Source organism: Euprymna scolopes, chromosome 9, assembly GCF_053919585.1.
Source record: "Euprymna scolopes isolate OS-2025 chromosome 9, ASM5391958v1, whole genome shotgun sequence".
NCBI classification, from domain to species: Eukaryota; Metazoa; Mollusca; class Cephalopoda; order Sepiida; family Sepiolidae; genus Euprymna; species Euprymna scolopes.
The window spans coordinates 84,259,259-84,284,543 of NC_136490.1; the positions used below are offsets into that span (position 1 = coordinate 84,259,259).

Genomic DNA, 25,285 nt, shown 5'->3' on the forward strand with positions numbered 1-25,285 from the left:
TTCAATAACATTGAATAGAGATCTTCAATTGCACAAATTACCACGTGGCCAGAAGGTAATTTCAATTAGTGACCTGATGACCAACAGCTTCCCAGATATTGCTAAAAATTTCCACAATGTTGGATGGTTTTGTGAAAGAGCAATCTTGTCCCTAGAAATGATGCTGTTATAAGCTTTTGCAAGAGTTGCCTGGGTTACAGCATTCTTATCAATCAATTGATTGTTATTGATGAAGGTTGAAGATCAGGCAGTAGAATTTCCAAATTCACTACAACTGCCTGGAAATGCCACATCATAACCTGATATTGAAGGAAGAAGCGTCCAGCTATATTAAGAAATATTGATCAAGTGTGCAATGGCATATGGTTAGCAATGAAATCTTTGAAAACTAATGTTCTGGAAACCATTATAATAACTGGAAATTATAAGGGGGAAACTTAATTCCGCAGATTCCCCTTATTTCTTCTGATATGCCATTTCAGTTCGAGCATTTACAATTCCCCCCAAAAATTAGTTTTGTCATGTCTATAAATAAAGCCCAAGGACAAAGCCTAAAAGTTGTTGAACTTATCTTCAAACACCTTGCTTTTCTCATGGCCAGTTGTAGGTTGGTTGCTCACGCACTGGAAGTCCTGAAACCCTCTACATTTACACACCTGTTGGAGGTCACACCTAAAATGTTTATGTAGAGGCTCTTCAAAATTAATGTTACAGGTTCATTTAACAGTTTTCAGATAGGCACTGCTGGAAACTAAAATTTTAATTAGTTCATTAACAGAATAGATTACTTATGTCATCTTTGAAATCCGTGAAATCGCGCGAGAGGAAGCTTCACATGCCTCCATGCAGTAACTTAGTCTAAAATACATATTCTACATAGCATTCTACAGAACCTGTTTCTTCTATAAAATTATTTCATACTAGCAGTTCAGCCCGGCTTTATGTGCATAATATATATATATATATTAAAAAAGTTTGATCCATGTCCAAATAACCTACATCTAAAATTTCAATTGTTTAGACCCAAAATTGGCAGAGGAGTTTGGTAGAGTTTTCAAAGGTCATATCGTTGAACTGACTCCTTGACAGCCAAATTTCTGGCTGAAAACCGATTCAAAAGAATTTTCCAAATCTCAATACACCTTATGTCAAATCTCGAGTCTGTAGACTCGAGTTTGGTAGAGAAATGTGCAGGCACACACACACTTTTACAGATTAGTTAAAACAAAAGGAGATTTAAAAGTTTTCAAACATGCACTAAGATATAAAATAATTGCAATTCTTACATTATATTTTGAAAGGAGGGCTAGAAGATAAAAGATTAAACTAAAAAACAAAAAAAAAAACGATTAGGTCTACTGGTAAAACATCTATAAAATAAAATGCACTTACAGCTTCTACCACATGGGATGCGTAGAAAAAGAAGCCATTATGAATTTATATTTTATTTAATCTATTTTATTATAATGTACGAGCACAAAATATTCAGTTATACCATATACAACCTGGCATCACCAAGTACTTCAGCTAGTATGATAATAAATATGAAAGAAGAAACTGAAAGACATTCAGAGAAAAAAAAAAAGAAAAAAAGTTAATTGCTGCTAAAATTTACAAAATGATCAACTGACTCATTCCCTTTTGTTGAACCAGGATGGTTATCAGAGATGATCTACTTTTGGCCAAATCTTATGCATTTGCAGGCGCTCTTGAAGGAGTCACAAGCCTTCAACAGAAATCTTACTTTTGTATTTAATGTTTTTAAGACTGATTATCTTTGTTGTTATACTATATAATCCTAGAATTTCAAAGTTCTTTACACCAGCACAATGGCAACCATATTGATGGCCAAACCAAGCCATTTTCGATCACGGCAAGCATACTCCAAGGTGACAAACTTGCCCTTTTCCTCATTCTTATTGTGAACTACATCCTGCGTAGTCTGTAGACAGGATCCACACAAAGAGGTATCAGATAAAACCTCAACAAAGTTTGCATCATCCAGCTGTCCATATAACACCGATTTGACTGATGACGCTACAATAATTAGTCTCTTGAAATGCCTAGTCTCTTCTACAATCTCTTGAGCAAGCTTCTATGTTGGCTTGTTCCTTAAGACAACTGAATATGTGAACAAATGTTCTTCCAACTTTGATCACAGTATCAAAACATTGAATCAAACACTAAAACAAGTCGATTATAAATATCTAAGATTCTTTGTTACATGCTTTGCTTTCAAAGATGTCGACATCAGAAAGGGATAGTATTGTCTGCTTCTAATAACTTGAGCAAAATATAGACATCTCAGAAAACATTAAATTGATAATTTTTAAATCTATCATACAACCCTGTGAAAAATTTCCCCCACTCTTTATCTGTGCCTAAATCAAAACGTGGATTCCATGAACAAAGCTTCTTTCTTAGAACTGCACGCCTGTGGAACTGTTCCGTCTGCCTGCTTCCCACCTGACTACAACCTGGATGTCTTCAAGTCCAACGTTAACAAATTCCTAATGAACTGCCCCCTTAAGTAAACACTTCATCAAATCTCCACACTAACGTACAGTACTTACAATAACCCTTATCCCTGAGTGGCTTCCGGGCCTTGATAAGTGGTGACCACCATGTAAAAAAAAAAAAAAAAAAAAAAAAAAAAAAATCATCTTCCTCTATGGTTCAGAGACATGAACACTTTCCAAAAAGTTGGAAACCCACCTGAATGATGCATATACCTGCCTTCTCATGATCTATTATGGAAGATCCATCACACCAAATAAATTTATAGCAAACTTCCATTTGCATCATCTATGTTCAGTTTGCAGACCAACGTTTCAGAGTAGCAAACGTAATTCCTTCCCTACTTCTTAGGAACCCTACTTCCCACTACAGATATAGAAGGCTCACATACCCAAATGTTATAACAAGGGATGCCAATCTCGAGAAGCAATCATGCGAAACTGGGATATCTAGCGTGAGCATGTGAATTCCATCTTGACTACAGTTGAAATGATAGATGACCTCCCTGATAAAATTGTGCCTGAGATGGGTATATTTGTCGATGATACCATGCTTTATTTGGACGTGGATAAAAAAATGTAAATACAATGAGGAATTAGGTTGGTCAGAGGTAGAGGTAGAGGTCTTTCTACTCTTATAGCTTCTTTTCTCAAGCTGCTAGCCTTTAGAATTCCTGACTGTACTGACATGCAAAAATTTAAATGTAATATGAACAAATATCTTGCTACACAGCTCCCCACTTAGGATATATATATATATATATATATATATATAGCTCCTAATTCATAATAGGATCTGGGGTGAAATTAATTTCTTTTTTTTTTTTTTTTTTTTTTTTAAATTAAAGAAAAACAAAAGCGTTTTAATTTTAGTAAATGTTTATAACAGTGAGTATTTTATACAGAAGCAAATAGAATTATTTTTTCATAAAAAAAAAATTAAAAAATGAATATAAAAAATATAAAAAAGGCTGTAGTGATACAAGCAAAAGCAGGAGATAAAAAAAATTAATGTTAAAAAAAATAAGTAAACATTTATTTGAAGTAAAAAAATTAAAAAAAGGAAAGGGTACCAAAATATAAGTGTTAGCATATAATATTTGAAAGGAAAAATAAAGACTGGTGTCTTATCCTATTCGGCTGAAATTTGAAGTGATTTTTTTTTGTGTGTAATTAAATGAGTTGATTGAAAAAAGCTCTTTGTGAGCAAATAAAAATTTAAAAAACAATTCAGTTACAAATAATTAGCATAAACTTAACTGATAAAAATATTTCATTCCAAATCAACCCATAACATTAATGGTTCAAAGAAAAATAAGACTTGTTAAAACTAATATCTTATAAATATGATCAATTCAAATTAACAATTCAATACATCACAGATAAGTTGATATTTATCTATTTTTTCAAATAAACATAAAAGTCTGTATAACCTAAAGTTCATCTCCTTTTCATGTTTCCATTTGTGAAAATAACTTGACATCTTTTTAATTCCTTAGTTTTCGACAGTTAATCTTGAATTTCGTCCATTTCATATTTAGAAATACTTTTTATTCTAACAAGTTGGAAAAGTAAATGCAAACATAAAAAATTCAGCAGCATCAAATTATGGTTTTGAGAGGGTACATGGTTAATTTAGTTAGACAAGAGACAATAATAAAATTTAGAGACCAAATTAGAAGGAGCAAATACCAATTTAAAAAAAGCTTTTCCACGTTGAAGGGATTTTTATTAGAAATGTAAACTTTTTAGTTATGGATCCATTTTTGTTTTATTTTATTTAAAATCTATTTTTAAATCTGTTGATAATTTGATTTATTACAATAGAGTTTCTCAACAAGATGTTTTAGCCCCTTACAAAATTTGAATTTGTATCTAGCACACATGAAAATTTGTATCTGCTATTTTGTGATTGACAATAGTTTCAGCCACACTTTTACAGAAACACAGTGAAAAGAAGGCAAGTGATGAAATGTTATGAAAATTTGAGTACTTTATCTTTAATTTAATTAGAAACTTTACTTTTCTCAATTATTTCATAATTGTTTTTTTTTATTCTTAAATGATGAAAAAGTTTTGTTTTTTTTAATAATTCTTTGAATATTAGTAAGATATTTTAAAAGCAGCTTTGGCCAAATGATTACAAAATTCAGCAATAAAAATATTAAAAGAACAATTGAAAAGAGGAAAATGATGTAAAAGCAAGGCCTGTTTTTAGAAAGAGTTTTTTAAAAGATCAGGAGTTTTAAAAGTCAAAGTGGATGTTGAACATGTCAAATATTAAAGCAGATAAAAGTCATTAAATATGACAAATAACTGATCTAGATTTCCCAATTAATAATTCCCATAAAATTCGATGAGAGGGGGATTTTTTTTTTTTACCCAGTCTTCATCATTTTACAAAGAAATTCAAAATTTAAATAATTTGTATACATAAACTTACTGCACGTGTATATTTGTAAAAATAAAAACTTTCTCCCCTAAAACTGATCACAAAATCTTAAATTAACAAATATGCAACTTTTTTCTTTAGTAAAAAAGAAAAAATACAAAGATTATCCTGAAAAAAAGCAAAAGTTTCAGTACAGGGTATTTTTATAAAATCAGATCTCTAAAACATGAAATTAATACAATTAGATTGAGATGGCAGCATTTGATAAAAAACTACTCAATAGAAATTATACATGGCATTAAATTAAAAAATAGTTTTAAAATTACTTTGATTTTTTTTCTTTGTTCAACTTTCAGGGGGAACAAATATCAGTTTGTAAAAAAAAAAAAATAAAATAAAAAATAAAAATAAATTTTTGGATATTTGTCAGAAAATTATTCCCAAACTGTAAGCATAATACTTTTATAGTGAAATATTTGCATGTATGAAAAGGCACTGACCAAGGGCCAGGAGAATAAGGTGGTATGGAGGGGAGGGCGTCCAAGAACAAGATTAACCAAAAGTTCAAATAAAAAAGGGGCCACCATATGTTGGTGGTTCCGATATTTTGGGCGGATATTCATCTCTAAATGGAAGGAAGCATGGGTATGTTGCAGCAGGATCAGAATAAGATGGATCAAGATCATATCTCAAAATAGACTAATTTATTGGAAGGCATCTAATTTTCAGATCCAAGAGACATCTTTTCAGCATAATCTTCAGGCTGCAAATCAAACCTGAAAAGTTAAATTAATAAAGTAATTAATCACCAGAAAATTTATATTCATGCAAAAATAAAAATAAAATAAAATTAACATTGATTTTCTTTGGTTGACTTAACATTTCAAAAGTGAACTATACAAATAGTTTTTTTTTCATAAACTTTGCGGTAACTGCTGAAAATTGACTCGTGCGCAGTGATTGCATCTCAATCGTTAAAGAAAACTTCTGTTTCTCGATGACAGGGATGCTAACCTTAGGAACAGCGTGGGAATTTATTTCATAGTAAAAACTTATATCTGCCCAATCTCGACCACCAACACTGACAAGAAAGGTATTTTTTTCCTTCATCTAAGAACCTTATAAGCTGTCCTCCAAAGAACAGTTTAATGTTCTAATTGGTCCCATAACATGGGGGGGGGGTCGATGAATGACATCAACTAATAACGTCCTAACAGTCAAGGAAACAATGAATAAACAAAAACAAAAGCACATTCTTTGAAACGAAACTTTTTTTTTTTTTTACAACTCCACACACAGCTACTGTAATTCTTCTAGCTAAACTGCTAGTCAAGTGGCAATTAAAAATAGCTTTCCATCTGTTGCAGCCAGACAAGCATTGTGTACAACTACAAAATAGAGAAAAGTTCTCATTATGACACCTTTCCGAAAACATGTGGTATACAATTCAGTTCTTGTGAGAAATTTTAGCCCTTATAAATGGTGGATGGAAGGCATCATTACAATTTAGTTGAATATTCTCAAAAGACAAGAATAACATGGGGCATTCAGATCGGGTCATTAAAAAACATGATTCTGTTTTCAGAAAAGGTTGACTGGCATAAAATTATGCTGCAGATGACATAAGCAGTACTAAAAAATCTTCTAAAAGGTGCAGGAGCATAAGAGTTAGTACGTAAGAATAAAGCAAAGTTGGGACCTACAAACACTGGATAACAAACATCTCTGGAGATCTGAATGTTTACGGAAGGCTTCATCTAAGATTACATTCAATGAATGATCCATCTCAAAATGGAAAAATGTAATATATATCAAATACATGAGTTGTCTTTAAAGCAGATAGCTAAATAAGCTGAAATTATGTTTCCATTCCACAAGATGTGTTTCAAAAGTAATGCCTATTTTTTTTTTTTATTCAGCCCCAATGGTTCAAAATTGTAAATTGCATTGTTATGACTGAACTTATGTATTCATGACCTAAAAGTTTCATTTCTGTTGCAGATACTGACGGTGTGAGATTCTAAAAAACAACCAGTCATGGATGGGTCACTGAATTTTTGGTAAAAGTGCAATAAGAATGAGGGTGAATATGTATAACAATAAGTTTTGGAGCACAGAAGGTGCTGTTTTAATGGTAACACTCCTATCTTTGTAGCTCTTCAACTTTGGGTAAAAAAAAAAAAGAAAAAAGCTTTTGAAACAACCCTTGTAATCAAGACAAAAAACTGGCAATATTTTCTTTAGCATTGCCCTGTCAACAAGCCCAGCTGCCTTTTTAATCTTCAGTTCAACTGATTTAAATTCCTCTTTCACAGCCAGAGTATCATTTTATAATTTCTTTCCAAGCAACATGTCTATAACCCTCATTGGCCAGGTTTCACTGCATACACATACCGGATAGACTTCCCTTAATTGACAGTGTAATGGCAGAAGGTCTCTGAACTTCTAACTCTTGCAATCACATCAGCACCTGCCCACCCACCCCATGCTCGAATGGTATTACAAAGATAACACTTCTGAACAACCTAAATAGTTTAATCATTCAAAACATTCTATCATTTAACATTGAGCAATACAAAGTTTAAAGAACAAAATCTGCTATTTGATAACTAAGACACTTTATGTAGTTATTCTCACATTTACCCTTTTCAATCATTTCTTCAGGGTGACAAATTTGACATTCAAAATCTGTTAATTTTGATTCTCTCATAATCTGCTTTATTACTGTCTTTATAAGATATTTTCATCCTTTGTAAATTCAGGTTTGCTTCTTTCTAATATCCAAATGTGAATTTCTATCATTTTGAAGATTTTACCAGAGTTTAATTTGCTTTAAGTATGAATAAAGTAATTAAAAGCAATAAAAAAAAAAAAGCAATTTTTATTTTTGTTTTACTTTAATTTTAATCAAAGTAATAACAAAGATTGTTTTATTTCTAATGAAGAATGTGATAATGATAGACAATCTATAGAAAAAAAAATATGCTGTTTTGCATGACCATTATTTGAAAATGACAATAAAAATTACCAGTTCTTGTTCAAAATCCCTCCATATTAAAAATTCTGAACCATATACATACGATGAAACAAATTATTCCCAAATTATGTAAATTTATCAAGGATTTTTTTTATAAGGAAAATCATTTTTAAGCAATTAATGGAAATTCATAAGCATAACTTCAATCTTGCAAGTTTGCATTATTTTGTTTTGTCTTTTTTTAGATTGTTTTCAAAATGTCAGACAATTTTTTGGTACTCATAAAATTGAATTTTCTTATTTAAAGATGAAACTACTTGATCAATTTATGTGATTTTGGGAATCGTATATTCTTTTTGTCATGGGTACATACATCATACAGATTTCTTTTTGTTAAATGTAAGGCGAATTCAAGACAAGAACCAAATTTCATAATCACACATTCACCCAATTCATTTATTTTTTAAAGTAAAGAAAAATCATAACTTACCATTCTGTAACAGCTTTAGAAACATCAATATTATAAAGTGGAATAAAAACTACTCCAATAATTTGACGGTCACTGGAAAACATTGATTTATCATGCTTCACAGAAATATCCAGAGTTCTAGTAGCCAATTCACCAGGGGCAACAGGAAATTCAAAACTAAAAATGGTAATATAAACATATAAAACTAAGAATTTAACAATTTTAAACTAGAGATTATTTAACATTCAAATTATGAAATTTTTTATATTAACAAACAATAGAGAAAACTAATGAAATATTGTTCACTATTATTGGTGTACTCAGATTAACCTAATCTGGAAGTTTTATGTAATTTCATCAAGTATTATTTTTATAAGGAAAATCATTTTTAAGCAATTAATGGAAATTTGTAAACATCAGTCTTGCAAGTTTGCATTATTTTGTTTTCTAGGCTTTTATTTTTTTTAGATTGTTTTCAAAATGGCAGACAAGACAGACAATTTTCTTTAACTCATAAAATTGAATTTTCTTATGGAGCTGAATTAATTGTTTACTTGCAACCCACTGATCTCACAATAAGCTTAAGATGAAAGGGAGAAACAATTTCAGATTTAAAAAATGCAGAGTTAAAATTTGAACAAATAAGAAATGAATTTTCATACTCTACAAAAATAAATTGAATAAGGACATGATAAAAAGGCAAGTATGAAGTAATATGCAAAGAGGAACAAAATGGAAGGTTCAGGTTATGAAAACAGTGTTTTTATGGTCTTCAAAATTCTAGAAAAAGTTAATGAAATTCTAAATAGTAAATGTCAACAGCAATTCTTTATGAAGAATCTATTATATAAAAAGAACTATGTGTGGGAATTCCTTCCCAATCGACTTTTCCAATTTTTCTGAAATGTCACAAATATACTGGCAGTGTTCTTAGTTTTTTTTTATCGGAATGTCTGATAATCCAGGCAATGAAATGCAGGTGAGAGAGAGTTATTGAAATGATGATAATGAAGAACATGTTGAACAAGGATGTTTGCTTCTCCTCATATAAGAGCTACAAAGGTGAACTACCACTACCAAGCTCCAAGAGAATTGCCTTACGAAAGCCAAAAAAGTCATTTCAACAAAACCAAACATCTAGTCGAGCCGGGCATGCTTTAGTTTTCTCGATTGTACATGTACAGAATAGCATACAATTTGGATGTGGTCCGATGCATCATTAAGTCTCAAAAGTAACCTTAAACTGCTTGGCGTTTTTTTCTAAATCTTTAAAACGAAACTCAATTCAGATGTTGCTCTTCACCATTGTCATGTTGCGTGGAGAGGGCGGATGTGGTTGGATGTGGTTGGATGTGGTTTGGTGTGGTTGGCTAAATGTGTAGCAGCACTGTTCCTTTTTGCACTTCTAGGGAAAACGCAGAAGTGGCTGTCAGCACTTTCACCAGCCCCTACCCCAACTTGCCTGTGTGACAGAGTTGAGAAGACATCTGCAACATAAAGATGAGATGATCAGAGGCTCAGACTAACGCACATGTATCGCTTAAAAGCACCATGAAGACTACATACTCCAAACTCAGGTCCCACGATCAAACTGGTGTTCAAGCATCAAAGAACAACGTACTGCAGAGTCAGTTTTTTCGGGTTGATAAAGTTCTTGCAGTTTTTAAATTTTAAATTCAGCTCAAACAAAAATTTATTGATCGAAATAAGCACCATCACAATCAACACCAGTGTATTTACACCAGTAACGTAAAAATCTTGCGTTCTGGTGGCAATGAAGTTGCTGAAGGCATTTTTGATATCGCTTAAGCTTTTTAAGCATTTCTCATGCAGAAAGTTGTCAAGATGCTAGAAAAAGTGGTATCTGTAGGAGCATATATAGCAGATGAGGCAAAGTTTTGTATCCCAATTCGTTCAATTTCTGCAGGGTATATTAGCAACATGTGGTCAGGCATTATCATGGAGAATTCTGTTGACTAATGCTGGGTATTGTTGTTGGAAGTTCTTGATGCATTTTATCCATTTGTTGACAGTGCTTGCTACCGTAAAGGTTTTATCTTCATTCAAAAAACTAATAGACGAGACCGGTTGCAAGCCATCGGACAGTCAGCATGACCTTCTTTTGGTGCAACTCTAGCTTCAGGAAGTGTTGTGGTGCTTCAGTGTCTAACCACCAAGCTGAGCATCACCAGTTGTTGTAAATAATCCATTCTTCATCGCAAGTCACAACCCGGTCGAGAAACGGGTCATTCTTGTTGCGTAAAAAGGGAAGATGACACTTTATAATGGCATTTCTTTTGACTGTCATTCAATTCATAAGGCACCCATTTATCAGGAGTTTTGTCTTTCCAATCTCTCAAGTGGTTGGAAATTGCCATGTGTTACGTCTAAGGAGAGCAAGATCTTTTATCGATCATCTTTAGTGTTCTGAAAATGTTTTCGTATGCAAGGTTTCACACCACGTTTCATAAGCTGAAAATTTTGTATCAAAATGTTCCACTATACATCACGTTTCATAAGCTGAAAATTTTGTATCAAAATGTTCCACTATACATCTAGATGTAAGATGAAAATTTTGTATCAAAATGTTCCACTATACATCTAGATTTAAGATGAAAATTTTGTATCAAAATGTTCCACTATACATCTAGATTTAAGATGAAAATTTTGTATCAAAATGTTCCACTATACATCACGTTTCATAAGCTGAAAATTTTGTATCAAAATGTTCCACTATACATCTAGATTTAAGATGAAAATTTTGTATCAAAATGTTCCACTATACATCTAGATGTAAGATGAAAATTTTGTATCAAAATGTTCCACTATACATCTAGATTTAAGATGAAAATTTTGTATCAAAATGTTCCACTATACATCTAGATGTAAGATGAAAATTTTGTATCAAAATGTTCCACTATACATCTAGATTTAAGATGAAAATTTTGTATCAAAATGTTCCACTATACATCTAGATTTAAGATGAAAATTTTGTATCAAAATGTTCCACTATACATCTAGATTTAAGATGAAAATTTTGTATCAAAATGTTCCACTATACATCACGTTTCATAAGCTGAAAATTTTGTATCAAAATGTTCCACTATACATCTAGATTTAAGCTGAAAATTTTGTATCAAAATGTTCCACTATACATCTAGATGTAAGATGAAAATTTTGTATCAAAATGTTCCACTATACATCTAGATTTAAGATGAAAATTTTGTATCAAAATGTTCCACTATACATCTAGATTTAAGATGAAAATTTTGTATCAAAATGTTCCACTATACATCTAGATTTAAGATGAAACAAATGAATTTTGAAAAATCTGCTCATTTCCTTTGAGAACAAAGGAAAAAAAAAACAACAACATCATTTGACATATTTGCTTATATACAATATGTCATTAGCCAATACATTTTATAAAAGTTAAAATATTAATGATCAAACAAAAATAGTTACGTTTCATCATATACAGGGTTCAAACTGTCCTTGACAACTGCAGTCTTTCGTTTATTTGCACTCGATTTTTCTGGAAGCAAGTACATTCTGACATAAGGATCAGCCAATTTCTCATCATCACAATGTAAGAGTTTGCTGAAAAAATAAAGATAAAACTCAATTTTAAAAGAATGAACCTTCACATCAGTCTTGTTTTCAAGAATCAATTGTTTCCTTGCATTTAAAAAAGCTCTGGAATAAAACATTACGAAGACTGGATGGTGCAAGTGTGATTGTAAGAATTAGAAGTGGATTGGGTAAGTTCAGGAAACTCCTGCCATTGAGTGTTACCACTGTCAATCAAGGAAAGAGTCTATCAGAAAAGTATACACATTGTAATGATGTATAGAAGTAAAACCTGATCAGTGAGGGTTAAGAATATTTGTTGCATGAAGAAGGATATGATGGATGCATAATGTGAATCTAAAAGACAAGATTAATTCTGATGACTTCAGAGGAAGATTAAATATGGACAGTGTAGGGAGAGGTGTACAGAAGGCTAAACTTTGATGGTATGACCATGTTGAAAGCATGGATGAGAAGAGTTAGATGTAGAACAGTTGAAGCAGCAGAGTCAATTCACAGGAAAAGGCCAAGGAAAAATGGGGAGGGGAATATAAATGGACCTCGAGGAAAAGCGGGATAAATAAAGACCTGGTTAGAGATAGGTTACTTTGCAAGTCAATTTCTTAAAGCTGTCTAAGTGTGCTGGCATGCAAAACGAATGTTAAACCTAATATGATAAAGAACATGAAATTAAATTGAGATTTGTCAGATTATTGTTAAAAAAAAAAAAAAAAATTTATCTAAATCTAAAATAAACGTTTATTGGTTGTAGATAAAACTAAGTGATGGCTTTCTTGTTAAATAAGACTCAGAAAGAGATTAGATTGTAAGTGATGCACCATTTTATTCTCGAAATTAAAAATATCACATTGCATTTGTAATTGTATGATTATAAATGCAAACTTCAAAGTTAATGTGTGCAATTTAAATGAACTTTAAGAAAAATTGCGTTTTCATTTCATTGTTTGAAGCAGAAAACTTATCAAATTTGTGTTTGATTACTTTCATGTTTATTAATCAGGTTTGATTAATTTTTTTGTTTTGTAGACAGAAAAATAAAGACAAATAAAATTAAGAATCCATTCCTTATGATACTAACATGCATTTATGGACCACAACCACCAGCTGCTGTCTTTGGGTGCTGTAACGGATGGTGAGCTGAATGCGACCACGCCCATGTTCTCCTGCACTATTCAAACTGAAAATAAACATTCCAGAAAATTTGGTACATAAATTTGTTTTTAAATAAGATTGCCATAAAACTATACTAATTAGAGAAAAATAGATGAAGTAGAGTTTTCATTAATGAAGCAATGACAATTTTAACCATATTTAGAAAATATATAGATTAAGAATAATTTATGAAAATCTTTTAATTTAAAAATGAACATTTAACTTTTTTATGGTGTATCAATCCAAGTGAATTATTAAACATCAAAAATGTTTTTACTTTACAAATATAATAAATATTTGGCAACAGAATTTCTATATATAAATTACATGAAACTTAATTTTGTTGTATAATCCAATCTTTCATCGAGTATTTAGGAAAAGCTCTCAGGTAACATGACCTGTAAGGCATGATTGAGAGTAGCAACAACTCATTTCACAATCTTACCATAGTATGCATCAGAGGGAGCTACATAAGTATGGATATGGAGTCTGACCACTATTCACTGGATGTAAAATCTGTCTTTGATCCTTTTGTTGATAGCAGAATCTGGGATGTTGGCATTTAAAGGGTGTTATACGAGGTAATTTTTGTTTTAACTTTTTAATTTCCCTGCATGTTGATATTACTTGGTATAAGCATAGGACTATAGTTAAGGCTTTGGATAAGTCACAAATTATTTAAGCAACTAGTAGCTTAAGTAATACTATTTTTTTTATAAGGCATTTTAGTAACGAATGCTATATTTTTAGGTATTTCAATAATGTAAAAACTAAATTCTATTTTTTTAAATTTAGTAATGTCTAATAGGAAGTGAATAAAACAATTATTTTTTGTGTCTAAGTTAATTGTGTATACTTTCAAGAATGAGAGTTCAATCATTCTTGACATTATTCTCGCGTTACCTACGCACAGTTCAAAAATTTCAAAATACATCCGCCAGATACAACGCGCTGCTCTATACAGACTTCTTTCTCCAAATTTACAACATGGCAAGAAAGAGGAAAAGGGGGTGGGGAAACAAACAACACACTGAAGATGGAGTATACCTCTGAAATATTTGTGATAAATTTCAAAGAAGTAAAATATTTGTTTTCCTAATACTACGTTGTGATTTAGTTTCAAGTGCACTTGATGCGTATTTTATTTTATTGTGTATACTTTATTTTGAATACATTTCATAAGCTGGATTTTCTTTTTCATTAATCTGTAAATTGCTAACTGTTCATGTTTTTTGTTTTTTATTTTAGAGATTTTACTTAGGATTTTGAGTTGGTTGGGATTGTTTTATTTGGTGGATTATGCATATTTAGATTTTCTTGAATTGAAAGGATTGTGCATTCTGGGTAGAAAACATTTAGAAGTGGAGTTTGTAGAACAGGATTATTAGAGTAAGAGATAAGATTTCAGTGTAAGCCTTTTGTTTTATTTTGACTTCTCCATGTAAACTTTCTACTACAGAGGTTTAAATAAGTATGTACAGTCATTCTTATTGGTTGGTGGTACAGTGTTCAGTTGTAGGATTTTATTGCTGCTTCAGAGATGAAATCTTATTTGAGTCCGATTTTAGAGTTTGTTTTTATTACAACTTTAATAAGTTGGGTAATTGGATTAGAATTATAGTCAGGGACCCGAACCTTGGATTAACCACTAAGGAGGCTGTCCTATCAGCAGGTGCAAAGTACTGGGGCTGCTGTATTGCCATTTGGTGAATGGATTCTGGACCATGCAGTAGCTTCTGGTGGGGCCTCTCGATGCCATACTAGTGGGTAATTGTTACGGCTTTACCTTATCATTAGCTACAAATAAAAATAAAAAAAAATTCTTCGTTTCTTTTTCTCTCTTAATTTCCCCTCTCTGTCCTGCTCTAAGTAAATCTGTCGACCTAGTCCACAAATTCCAAAATTTCATCATGACAAGTTTCAAGAAAAAATACACGATTAAACCCGGTTCTCCAACTTCCAACGTAGACCCCTACTACCATGTCTCCTTCTCCAACATCAGGGGTCTTCGTTCTAACCTTCCAGAGGTTGAAACCCAATTACAGGAGACTAAACCAGACCTTTTATTTTTAAGTGAAACTGGCATTGGACAGGCTATTTCCCTAGATGAGTTTGCAATTTCAGGATACTCTAACTTAACTTCTAAATCTGACCCCCAAGATCGCCATGGGCATGGAATATGTGCCTATATTAAAGATAGCTTTCCATGTGGGAGGGACATCTCCAGGGAAGATCCTAACTTACCCTATATGTGCTTCCGGGTTGCTTTAGCTCACACTACTGCATTTATATTTACTCTCTATCGCCCCCACAACAGCGGAGTTACTATCTTTCAAAGCATATCTGAGAAAATTGACCAAGTCCTTTCTACTTATCCTTCAGCTAACATTCACGTATGTGGAGACTTCAATGTTCACAACGTCGAATGGTTGACCCACTCAAACAAGACCGATGATGAGGGGAGGTTCTGTCATGATTTCTCCATTGCCTATGACCTCACTCAGATTGTTCAGGAACCTACCCGTGTGCCCGATAATGACGGCCAGTATGCGAGCCTACTAGACCTTTTTCTCACAACTTGCCCTGAACTATGTTCAGTTTCTGTTCTGTCGCCTCTTGGATCTTCCGACCACTCTGTTGTATCAATTAAGATAAAAATGAAATGTAATAAGTCCCCAGACGTACCTCTTCATCGTACAGTATATCGATACACTAAGGCTGACTGGGATAGCTTCCGTACATTTATATCTGATCTACCTCTGCATTCCATGTTTAAAAAGGATGTGTCCTCTATAGTATTAGACCTAACTGAATGGTTAATTGTAGGTATTGACCATTTCATACCCTCTAAAATGTTTCAGCAAAAACCTAACAGCCAGCCTTGGTTCTCTCCAGAATGTGCTGCTGCCATTGCGCACAGAAATCACTTTTTCCACTGCTTCAAACGTAATAGATGTATGGAAACTAAAGCCATTTTCAGGACTGCCAGCAACCATTGTAAGAAAGTAATAAGGAACGCAAGAGTGTTGTATGCTCAATCTGTTAAGTCCAAAGTAGCTGAGCAGCGGCTTGGTTCCCACCAGTTTTGGCAAATAGCAAACAGAATGCTGAACAGAAGCGTGTGCTCCATCCCAACTATTATCAATGGACCTGAGGTAATCTCGTCAGCATCAGACAAAGCCAAACTCTTTGTCAAGAACTTTGCAGCTAATTCTACCCTTTGCGACCAAGACCGCCAACCCCCAATATTTCCTCCTGTATCAGAAAACACGCTATGTGATATACGTATATCTGTACGTGATGTTGCGAAGCTAATCAAAAACCTTGATTCGAGTAAAGCAACTGGCCCTGATGGTATTCCAATTATAGTACTAAAAAAACTTCAACCTGAATTAGCGCCCATACTTACAAAACTGTTTAAACGTTGTCTTAAGGAGAATAGTTTCCCATCTCCCTGGAAAATCTCATCAGTATGCCCTGTATTTAAGAATTCAGGTGATCGCTCATCCCCCTCTCAGTACAGGCCAATAAGTCTCCTGTGCGTCATGAGTAAGTTGCTAGAATCTGTGTTAAATACAGAAGTAATGAAACATCTCAACAAAAATAACCTTCTTAGTGACACTCAATATGGTTTCCGTTCTGCTAGATCTACAGCAGATGTCCTTACAGTTATATCGCATAGGATTAGCAAATCTCTCGACGGTGGCAATCTTTCTAGGGCAATTGCTCTTGACATATCTAAAGCCTTTGATAGGGTATGGCATAAAGGTTTACTTCATAAGATCGCTAGCTATGGTATAGCTGGAAAAGTCTTCTCAATTATTAAATCATTTCTTTCTGATAGGTTCATAAGAGTAGTAGTTGAGGGGCAAAAATCAGAAGCTCACAGTATTAATGCCGGTGTCCCTCAGGGATCCATCCTGGGCCCAACTCTTTTCCTGATCTACATTAATGATCTTCCAAATCATATCCTTACATCATTTGTAGACATTTATGCTGACGACACTACCATTTATGGTACCACATCTAAGACAGTAAACAACCAAGTTCTCTCCAATTCTCTCTCCTCTGATCTTGAGCACGTAGTACAATGGGGAAAGAAGTGGCTGGTTACTTTTAATGCATCTAAAACCAAGCTTCTCTCTTTACATCATCAACATTCTAATCCACATTTGTCATCAATTGAAATGAATGGCTCTCGTCTTCAGGAGCCCTCAAGTTTTGACAAGCTTCTGGGCTTGACCATTACTCCTGATCTTAAATGGAACACGTATATCAAATCTGTTGCCAAGGCCGCTGGAAAAATGGTGGGATCTTTCTATCGATCCAGTAGATATCTCACAGCTGATGCTATTCTCTACCTATATAAGAGCCAGGTACGTCCAAGGATGGAATACTGTTGCCACATCTGGGCAGGAGCTGCTAGAAAGGACTTGTCCTGCCTTGATAGAGTTCAAAATAGACTTCGTAGCCTCGTAGGAGATGTCCTTTTCTCCTCCTTGCAACCTCTATCTCACAGAAGAGATGTTGCGAGTTTGTCTCTGATGTATCGTTATTTTCATGGAAAGTGTTCAACTGAGCTTCAATCTATGGTCCCCCCTCGCCAAACTTTCACAAGAAACACTCGTCTAGCTGTAAACACTATCAATAATTTCCCCCACTCTTTATCTGTGCCTAAACCTAAACGTAGATTCCATGAACAAAGCTTCTTTCTTAGAACTGCACGCCTGTGGAATTGTCTTCCGTTTTCCTGCTTTCCGGCTGACTACAATATGGTTGTGTTCAAGTCTAAAGTAAATAAGTTCTTGATGAGCCGTTCCATATAAGTTATTAAATTTACCAAATTTTCATTACTAATGATTACTATATTGACCAATTTCTACTGTACATTCTTTAACCCTTATCCTTGAGTGGCCTCTGGGCCTTGATAATGTGGTGATGCCTTTGTAAAAAAAAAAAAAAAAAAAAAAAAAAAAAAAAAAAAAAATCACAAAGATAATCAGCTGGCATTTTTTATATTGATTTTCTAAAAAAAAAAAAAAAAAAAAAAAAAATTGTTTCATAATCCTTTATAATTTAATATTTGTTGCAGAGAAAATGTTATATTTATACACAACTAGCAGTTTAGCCCGGCTTTGCTTGGGCCCTATGTACTATTCATATCTGTGTGTGTATATATATTAAAAAGTTTAACTCATCTCCAGGTAATCTATATCTAAAATTTTAAGTGTTTAGACCTAAAATTGGCAGAGGAGTTTGGTAGAGTCTGCAAAGGTCGACTCTTTCAATTTTGACCCTTAGCAGCCAAATTTTCGCCCCAAAAAGCTGACTGCATGTCTAAATACCCTTTATGTAAAATTTCAAATGTTCAAACCCAAAATTGGGTGAATAGTTTGCTAGATACTGCAAAGGTCAAATCTTTAAGTTTGACCCCTTGGCAGCCAAATTTTTGGTCAAAAACCGATTAAAAAAGCTTGCCCTATGTTTGAATACATTATGTAAAATTTCAAATGTTTAGACCAAAAATTGACCGAGTAATTTTGTAGATATCACAGAGGTCAAATTTTTTAACTTTGACTTCAATTTTGATCCCTTAACATTTGTTTTGGGCTGAAATCAGGTTAAAAAGTTTGATCCATGTCTAAGGAACCTATATCTAAAATTTCAAGTGTTCAGACCCAAAATTGGTGGAGGAATTTGGTAGAGTTTTCAAAGGTCAAATCAGAGGGGTCAAAGTTCAATGATTTGATATTTGAGAATCTACCAAACTCCTCTGCCAATTTTGGATATAAACAATTGAAATTTTAGATATAGGTTCCTTGGACATGGATCTAACTTAACTTGATTTGAGCCCAAAACAATAAATGTTAAGGGGTCATAATAGGGATCAAAGTTAAAAATTTGACCTCTGCAGTCTACCAAATTACTCAGACAATTTCTGGTCTAAATATTTGAAATTTTACATAAAGGGTATTCAGAGATGGGGCAAACTTTTTAATGTTTGTTTGTTTGTTCTGTTTTACGGCATATCAACCACTTTGGGTCATTCAATGCCGAAAGGTTAGTTATGATGTGTTATATATTGGTTTGTTCTTAAGGTTTTTTTTTTTTGGTTTTTTTTTGAGGGGGGGGGCGTCTTTCCTTATATTTTTGAGTATATTTTGATCTCTTTCAGAAAATTGATAATTTTTTGGGGATCAATCTTGTTTAATATTGTTTTCAGATTTTTTTCTTGGTAATACTTTGTTTGGGTTTGTTCAAGGTCAATGCAGTTTGTCAGTATATGGTGTATTGTGTAGGGTTCTTGACACGTTATACAGTTTGGTGTCTCCTCCCCTTTTAGTAGATGTGAGTGGGTGATGTGAATGTGACCTATTCGCAGTCTGGTCATTACTACCTCTTCTTTTCTTGTTAACTTTTTGGTGTCTCTCGTTCCAATATTTGGTGTTATTTGGAATAATTTTTTTTTTGGTGCATGAGCTCCAGTTTTCTTGCCATTTTCTCTTCAAATATGTGTTTATTTTAGTCTTTAGGTTTGTATGGAGGATTTTTCCACTTATGTGGTTTTGTTGCAGTAATTCCTTTGCTGCCTTATCTGCTTGTTCATTCATGTAGATGCCGATATGGCTTGGTATCCAGCAAAAGATAATGTTTTTTTCTATGGTTATGGCATCTATTTTGTTTAGCAATTTTGTAATAAGTGGGTTTGTCATTTTTTTTTTTTTTTTTTTTAGAGATATGAGTATTGAAAGTGAGTCAGTAAATATGATATATTTTTGATGGTCATCATTGGTTATTATATTTAGTGCCAAACCTATGGCTGTTGCTTCTGCGCTGAAAATAGAAGATTCGTTTGGGAGCCTTTTCTTTAGTTTTATTTTTTTGTGGATGGCTGTGCATCCTACTTTATCTCCATCTTTTGATCCGTCAGTGTAAATTTGTGTATATTCTTTGTATGTATTCTGGATGGTAAGTAGTTCTTCATGGAAGGTTGATGGGTGGGTTTTCGTTTTGGGATATTTATTTAATTTTAATATTATGTGTGGTTGTTTGATCATCCAGGGTGGAGTTTTTGATTTGTTATATTTATGTATTTTTGTAATGTCCATTTGGGCTTCTGTGAGGTTTTTTTTATCCGGAGGCTATAGGGCTTGATGATATTTTCTTTCTTGTTGAAGAGATGTGTGTATTGTAGGTGGAGGGTACATTGGTATGCAGGATTTGTTGGACATGATACCAGCTTTAGGTAATATTGTAGCGCTAACTTCTGTCGTCTTAGAATCAATGGAGGCTCATGGGCCTCTATATAGAGGCTTTCTACTGGAGAGGTTCTAAATGCTATATCGATTGCTGATAGGGTTCCCGTTGGTGGGTGCATGTATGTATTCTCTTTGTTGTTTAGTAGACATAGCTCGTTTTGGTTAATTATTTTTTCTATGATTTGGCCTCTTTTGTTGTTTTTTTTACTGCCCCACCATGCATTGTGACTATTGAAGTCTCCCAGCAGTAAAAATGGTTTAGGTAGTTGTTTGATTATATTGTTTAATTCTGTTTCGTTTATTGTTTCGTTTGGTAGTATATATAGTGAACACAGGGTTACTGTTTTGTGTAGTGTTGCGGTTATTGCAACAGCTTGCATATTTGTTGTTAAGTTCACTTTGCTGTGTGGAATGTTTTCGTTTATCAGTATTGATGATCCACCAGTGGCTTTGTTGGATAATTTGTTTATGTGGTTGTATATTGCGTAATGTTGATTTTGTCATTTTTTTTTAGGTGTGTTTCCTGTAGGCAAATTATTGCAGGACATAGGGATTTGATGAGTATTTGTATTTCTTCGATATTAATTTTTAATCCTCTTATGTTCCACTGCAGGATTTTGTTAGCCATGGTTTATATTTTCTTTCTTTTGTTTTGGGTTGTTGGATTCCTCAATCTCCATGACTTCATGGCTTTCGAGGGTTTTTTCTTTTTTTTGTTTGGATCTGGACGTTGATCTGGATCTTGCTTGGGATGTTGCTGTTTTGGGTTCTTGCTCATTTTTTCCCTCTTGATTACTTGTGTTTGGTTTCTTTTTTTTTTCAGGGTGTTTTCGGTTTCCATTTTTTCTAGAATTTGGAATCTATTTTGAATGTCTACTGTTTGGTTTTCTTTTCTGGTTCCTTTGCGGAGGGTACTAGGCGAGTGTTCTTTTGATTTTGGGATGTTTTCAGTTTGTGTGGGTTTTTGTTAGAGGATTGTGTTTGATTTTTGGGATCTGGTGGGATTTTATTTTCAACTGTTTGGTAATTATTTCCAAGTACAGCTGGAGTTGACGGCAGTTGCCGTAAGGTGGCCCTCAATGTCTCAACTAGTTCACAAAGTGATTTTATGAGGGTAGAGATTTCCTTTAGTTCAGTGTTTTCTATTGTTTTTAATTGATTTTTGGTTGCACCTGCATATGATCTAGTTGGTTCTGTTGTGGTGGCTGTTTCAATAATTTTCCTGGCTTCAGTAAAACTTATGTTTTTGGTATATTTGAGTTCATTTATTTTTTTTTCTTTGATCCAGTTTTGGCAGAGCGATGAGTACGCTGGATGGTTCTCTCCACAGTTTGGCCATTTTATATTTCCTTGGCATTCTGTTTCCTGGTGTTCGTTACTGCTACACTTTGGGCATACTGTTTTCCTGGTGCAGTATTCTTTGAAGTGGCCAAATTTTTGGCAGTTTAGGCAGCGAAGTGGTCTGGGGATATATGTTTCTACTTTAATGTTAATATATCCAATCTTGAGTTCAGTTGGTGGAGTGGGAGTATTGAAAGTTAATATGTATGTGTTGGTGTTGTTTGTTCGTTTCTTTTTATTGTAATTTTTTTAGTACTTTGATTTTTTAGGTTTGTTTTTATTTCATCTAGAGAGCAGGTGTTTAGTTCTTTTAATTCAATTTGAACCCCAAAACAAATGTTTAAGGTTCAAAATAGGGCTCAAAGTAAAAAAAATTTGACCTCTGGGGTCTACCAAATTACTCAGCCAATGTTTGCTCTAAACATTTGAAATTTTACATAAAGTGTATTCAGACATAGAACAAGCTTTTTAATCGGTTTGGGTCGAAAATTTGAGCTGCGAAAGGGTCAAAGTTCAAAAGATTTGACCTTTGTGGTATCTAGCAAACTACTCCGCCAATTTTGGGTCTAAACATTTAAAATTTATACATAAATCAGTTTTGGATGAAAATTTGGTTGCCAAAAAGTCAAAGTTGAAAGAATATACTTTTGCAGATTCTACCAAATTCCTCTGCCAATTTTGGGTCTAAAGACTTGCAATTTTAGATCTAGGTAACTTGGACATGGGTACAACTTTGTATATTGATTGGAGACCAAAATAAAAGTTAAGGGGTCAAAATTGGGGTCAAAGTTAAAAATAAAAAAAAAAAAAAAAAAAAAAAGATTCCTGCGATCTCTACAAAATTACTCAGACAAATTTTGGTCTAAATATTTGTAATCTTACATAAAGTGTATTCTCACATAGGGCAAGTTATGAACAGTAACTAGGGTCCCGAGCAAATCCGGGCTGAACTGCTAGCATATATATCTCCACACACACACACACAGCTTTGCACAGTTAGTAGTTCTCTTTGAAAATGTCTAGATCTTTCATTACATTCCCCCATACATAAGTAAATGATCATTTATTTATTTATTTATTTTAATATGTACTGGATTTATTGTTCATTTAAATTGATCATTTGAGAAAATACATAAGATAGAATGATTGAGGAATTTAAAAATTCAACATTGTAAATTTTCTACAGAAAAAAAAATTTTTAGTTGATATGTTTTTTTCTTTAGTAAATTACTCCTCCACATCAAAAGAAATATCTTTAAATATTAATATTGAAATCTTACCCTGGTGTTCACTATATCATATAAGAAAAAAGAATTCACAACTGCTTCAAAAGTTAAAAATAACAGCTTTTACAAAAACCAGTGAGTAATGATTGCTAAAATGGCCTTTCAGATAAGATAAAAAGTAATCATAAGATTTTTACATTTTAAAAAATCCAAGTCACGTGATACCAACCTCGGTGTAAGAGACTTTCTCTGGCGCAGATCTGGGTTTTGACTCTCCTGTGTCATATCATCAAGATCTGTAGAAAAACGATTCTCATCAGGATGGCCTGCCATGGTAGGAATTTCTTCAACAGCTTTAATAGGGTCCACTCCACTCTCCATATTATTTGCATCTTCAACAACATCCTTCTGGGCTGTGGTAGGTTCAACTTCTGGAGCTTGAGGGATTTTATCTTCCGGAAGAAACAAGTCCTCGTGTTCTTGCCAGTTTGGATCCACTTGACTGCTTAAAATCTACATTTAAAATTAAATGACAAATTCTTTATTCATGTTTTTCTCAATCCAAAAATGTTTCAATTCTGATATGGTCTACTAAGATACAGTTTGAAACTAGATCAAATAAACTTTTCAGAGAGTTGGAGAAAATTCAAACAGAAACAAGTCTATCATGCAATAAATTTGACAAAAAAGTTAAGATAAAGTTACCATTTTAAGTATTTCAAAAGAAAATGAAACTATAATAAGATTAAAATTTCTGTTGAAATACTTAATTTTCATCAAAAATGTATTAGATTTTTTGATGAAAATTAAAAACAGAAAATTAACATTTTTTTAAAGAATCTTTTAATTGAAACTTTAAAATTTACCCTCAAAATAAGTTGCAAGTGAAGCTTGGAATTGGTTGTAGCTTCTCCTCCCTTCAAGTCAAACTTTCGGTCCATTGTCATGTTGGTAGCACTAAGTAAATTTTTCAATGGCACTGACCCTTCACCAAGGGATTTGCCAGAAATATTATCGTATACCTGCAAAAAAAAAATTAAAAAATAAAAGAACCAGTGATTTTCTAGAAAAATTCATTGTTGCAAGAAAAATGAATTTGAGAATATGGTTAAATTGAAAGTAAAGGTTTTCTAGTCTAATGACGTTTGCAGAATGTTAATACTTTAGATGAGAAACAAGCAAATCTATACTCCTATAAATTCGTTTTTCTTTTGTGTGCATGGAGATTCATATTAAAAACCCTCTTTTCTATTTATTTAAAAAGAAAATACAATTTTATTATATATGGGCTGTGGAATTGCATTCACTAGCGAAAGTGCTAGCTAATTTACATATTCTTTTATACATTCATTTTAATTAATTCCCTATTAGTTGCTTCAGTTTTCTAATGGGATAATCAGCTTTAGTTAACTATTACGTGTAATTATATTCATGCAGATATTCTGATATATCCTGCGGTGGGTGGCCGTAATAAAAGGATATTCAAGAAAGGTATTCCATAAGGAAAATAAATGGATAAAGAGGTCCTGAAGTTAATAAAGAAATAGAGAAGTTTATTGAGAATATTTACAGAGACAGCATGTTACGTTTTAAGTGTTCCCGCCCAGGGAAGGCTCTCACAACCGGTGACCGGTGATAATGTTCTTTCGATAAAAAGTTCTGGCGGTGAATTGTTCATCTTGCCATAACACCTCCCCCTAAGACAATTTATTCCAAGAGAATTTGGCTTAATATCGTTTGCTTTTTGGCTTGGGGCTCAGCCGGTTAACTTTTCTTTTCACCCTTGTACTTTTTCTCCTCAATATCGTTTGAGTGGGTGGAGAAGCTGGAACTCTCAAATCTGGAGTAAGTTCTGTTAAGGGTAAAGGAATATTAAAAGAATCATACAAAACCTCTAGGGGCAGGTCATTTTCTTCTGTCTGTTTGTAGTCATCAGTGTGTCGAGGTCTTAGCTGATTTATATGCCTGCGACAGTCGAATTTATTACTTCTTACAGAATATAGCATGTGTCCGATTCTTTTCATGATAATCCCCACCTCCCAAAAATTTTTTCCACTCCTGTAATTCAGGAAGAATATTCTGTCACTAGGTTTGTAAAACCTTGTTGGAAAATTTTCTTTTGTTGTTGTTACTCTGGTTGGTTGCACTTGGTAAAATTCTGTCAAATACAGATCTGATTTTCCATGCAAGCATCAGTTCGGCTGGTGACGAACCGGTATCAGTGTTTGGGTTCGGAGTTATCCTGTACACCGATAAAAATTGTTCTTCTCGCCAGTGTCCATACCTTGGTTTTTCTTCAAGGATCTTTTGAATGTATCGACGAACCTCTCTGTTAGGCCATTTGACCTTAGGTGGTAGATCG

The 25,285-nt window shown here is 33.2% G+C and overlaps 1 protein-coding gene across 3 annotated transcripts in view; it reads right to left on the reverse strand.

The window, feature by feature from the left end:
• Positions 1-3,377: 3,377 nt before the first annotated feature.
• Positions 3,378-25,285, reverse strand: part of LOC145284741 (extended synaptotagmin-2-like) — a 153,320-nt gene continuing 131,412 nt past the window's right edge. For all 3 annotated transcript variants that reach the window (XM_080133687.1, XM_080133686.1, XM_080133685.1), the window contains 6 exons: positions 23,790-23,945; positions 23,153-23,436; positions 13,024-13,122; positions 11,820-11,954; positions 8,376-8,531; positions 3,378-5,684 (listed from right to left, as the gene is read on the reverse strand). In XM_080133687.1, the coding sequence (XP_079989813.1) occupies positions 5,627-5,684; positions 8,376-8,531; positions 11,820-11,954; positions 13,024-13,122; positions 23,153-23,436; positions 23,790-23,945 (888 nt within the window). In that variant the 3' untranslated portion in view covers positions 3,378-5,626. The remainder of the gene's footprint in view (positions 5,685-8,375; positions 8,532-11,819; positions 11,955-13,023; positions 13,123-23,152; positions 23,437-23,789; positions 23,946-25,285) is intronic.